The 3249-nt window shown below is 47.7% G+C and overlaps 1 protein-coding gene across 1 annotated transcript; it reads left to right on the plus strand.

Moving 5' to 3' along the window:
- Window positions 1-1488: 1488 nt before the first annotated feature.
- Window positions 1489-3033, plus strand: LOC145402918 (uncharacterized). The gene has a single exon (XM_080274816.1). The coding sequence runs from the start codon at window positions 1489-1491 to the stop codon at window positions 3031-3033; it is 1545 nt and encodes a 514-aa protein (XP_080130942.1).
- Window positions 3034-3249: the final 216 nt, after the last annotated feature.

Below are 3249 nucleotides of genomic sequence, written 5' to 3' on the forward strand. Positions count from 1 at the left end.
GGGTTATGTCTGCCGATCATTTCTCCCTAACAAATAGTGATCCCTTCCACAAGTACAGGTTGACTGCTCCCCAGCATAAGCCAGCCAGCACTTCACAGAGTGAACGGCCCCTGAATAAGAAGCTGATGGAGTCCCAGGGACCTTCCTTTAAGCTTGATCCCACTGGTGAGTGAGCTGGTGAGGAGACTCGTGGAGTTACCAACCAAGACGTGAGGAGGTCTCTCTTCTGTAGGTACTGTAAGAAGCCTGGCCACATCATAAAAGACTGTAGGAAGTTGGCCAGTAAGCACAGCCCCACCCAGGGCAATGCAGTTCTCCATGCCAGTGCACTCACCCAACCAGTGGAGGTGAGTGACCCACAGGTTAGTGATTTACTTGTTTCGGGGCCATGTGAACATTCAGGTGATTCCCTTGAAGTACCCCCATCATTTAAACCATTCTGCTCAAGAGGTGTAGTATCAAAACATCAGTCCAGTAGATTATCGGCTCCTGTTGTTGTGTTGCGTGACACTGGATCTGATCTATCTTTCATTTTAAAGGAAGATGTTCCCAATTTTGATTGTTATACAGGTGAGACTGTACTAGTGTCTGGTCTGCCAGGAGAGGCTAGATATCCCCTTTGCTCAGTGTATCTTCGGTCTGTGTTTGTCACATGCCCAGTAACACTAGCTGTAGTAGATCAACTCCCCTTTAGGAACATTTCAGTATTAATCGGCAATGATTTAGCTGGTTCCCAGGTTACTGCTAACCCCATCGTTTCAGACAAACCTGTTGATATCAACAACACTACTGATCTAGAGCTGAAGCACCCTAATCTCTTCCCAACTTGTGCTGTTACTCGTGGTCAGAGCCAGAGGTTGTTGGATGCACATACCCCTGCTGTAGAGCCAGAGGAAAACACACCCGAGGGAGATGTTTCCCTTGCGGAATTGTTTGATGATACACTCAGTAAGTCTAGTTCTGATCTTCTTGACTTTGGTAGCACCCCTATCACAAGAGAGAGATTAATTCAGGAACAGTCTAGTGACCCCGAATGTAAGTTGTTTCTTGCACAGCTTACTGAAGGTAATGAAATAGATGAGGTTCCATGCTGTTTTTATCTCAATTTGGGGGTGTTGATGCGTAAATTCAGACCACTTAAGGCTCCTGCCAATCACACGTGGGAGACAGTCCATCAGATCGTCGTCCCAAAATCTCTACACACTGAGATATTGAAGGTGGCACATGATGGGGTGGGTGGACACCTGGGAGTCCGTAAGACTTACCACAAGATTTTCTCATTTTTACTGGCCGAAGTTGATGAAAGATGTTAGTACCTATTGCCGTACCTTTCATGTGTGTCAGATTAGTGGCAAACCAGGCACTGAAGTCAATCCTGCACCCCTTCAGCCCATTCCTGTCATGGAGGAGCCCTTTAGTAAGGTAATTGTTGATTGTGTGGGCCCTCTCCCAAGGAGCAAACGCGGGAATCAGTATTTATTAACCATAATGGATGTTGCCACTCGATACCCTGAGGCCATACCTCTCCGTAGTATCACTAGTAGGAATGTTGTCAGGGCCCTGATCAAGTTCTTCACACAGGTTGGGTTACCTGCCATCGTGCAGTCCGACCAAGGGTCTAACTTCACCTCCAGGCTGTTTCAGCAAGTGATGAGGGCCCTGGGAGTCCGTCAGTGTAAGTCAACCGCTTACCATCCCCAGAGTCAAGGAGCCCTGGAACGTTTCCATTCTACCATTAAGACTATGATACGTACTTATTGTTTGGAAACGGGTCAGGATTGGGATGAGGCTATTGATCTTTTATTGTTTTCAGTTAGAGATAGTGTAAGTGAGAGTCTAGGCTGCACCCCGTTTCAACTCATTTATGGACACCAGGTCCGTGGTCCTCTCAAAGTCTTGAAAGAATGCTGGTTGAATGACGAGAATACTGTACCGACTGCTGCATATGTAACTCAGTTCCGCTCCAACTTGCAGCGTGCCTTAAAGTTTGCCCATTCTAATCTCAGTCATGCTCAAGTACGAATGAAAGACAATTATGACAAAATTCACAAGGCACAATCCCGCATTTTTCATGTTGGTGATCAAGTTTTAGCTCTGCTACCAGTACCAAAGCAGCCTCTTCAGTCTCGGTACTCTGGGCCATATCATGTTTTGAAGCGGGTTGGAGTCCTTAATTATATCATTGCTATGCCAGAGAGGCGGAAGAAAAGGCGAAGTGTCCATGTCAATTTTTTGAAAATGTATCACTCTCGTGACCAGTCACAAGGAGGGGAAGTGGAACAGGTCACCTTAACAGGAACTAGAGTAGTGGAAAAGTCAGAGGAAAATGACCCTACACCATTCGTAGGCAGTAAGCTGTCAAATCGTGAAATTCTAACAAATCTTATGAGTAAATTAGAGAATCTGCCCCCAACCCAGGCAGGTGATATTGACTGTCTTCTACAGGAGCATCCAGACCTCTTTGGTGACACTCCTCGGCTCTGTACCCTGCTGCCCCATGATGTGGATGTTCAAGGAGCCCCTCCAATCCGACAAGCTCCATACCGTCTCAGTGCCGAGAAGAGGGAATTCCTGCAGTCCGAGGTGCAGAGGCTAAAAGAGCAAGGTTTGATCCGTCCAAGTATGAGTCCCTGGGCCTCACCTGTAGTATTAGTCCCCAAGGCTGGAGGAGGTTACCGCCTTTGTGTAGATTATAGGAAGGTCAATGCTGTTACCCTGCCCGACTCCTTTCCACTACCCAGAATGGATGACATTATTGATGACCTAGGAGTGGCCCGCTACGTCACTAAGCTTGATCTCCAAGGGTATTATCAAGTGCCCTTGACAGAACAAGCCAAGTCAATCTCTGCCTTTGTCACTCCTAGCGGCCTTTGGGAATTCCTAGTTCTTCCCTTTGGCATGCGGAATGCCCTGGCCACATTCCAAAGACTAATGAACAATTTGATTGCAGAGTTGCCTGGCGTCCGTGTGTACCTAGATGACTTATTTGTCTGGAGTGACAATTGGGAGGAACACCTTGAGAGGCTGCAATAGCTCTTTGATGTCCTGGAGGAGGCCAATCTCACCGTGAACCTCGCCAAGAGTGAGTTTGGGCACGCCCACGTCGTGTTCTTGGGGCATGTGGTCGGGCAGGGCCAGCTAGCCCCTGTTGATGCAAAGGTGGATGCCATTTTACAATACCCACCAACGCTGACCGAAAGTCTACCATGAGGTTCCTTGGGATGGTGGGTTACTATCGTCGTTTCTGCA

The sequence above is a fragment of the Coenobita brevimanus genome, chromosome 59 (assembly GCF_032717465.1).
Source record: "Coenobita brevimanus isolate Jiangsu-jjx chromosome 59, ASM3271746v2, whole genome shotgun sequence".
NCBI lineage: Eukaryota > Metazoa > Arthropoda > Malacostraca > Decapoda > Coenobitidae > Coenobita > Coenobita brevimanus.

Coding starts and splice junctions, on each gene's coding strand:
- LOC145402918 (XM_080274816.1), top strand. CDS start 1,489: ATGGATGTTGCCACTCGATACCCTGAGGCCATACCTCTCCGTAGTATC.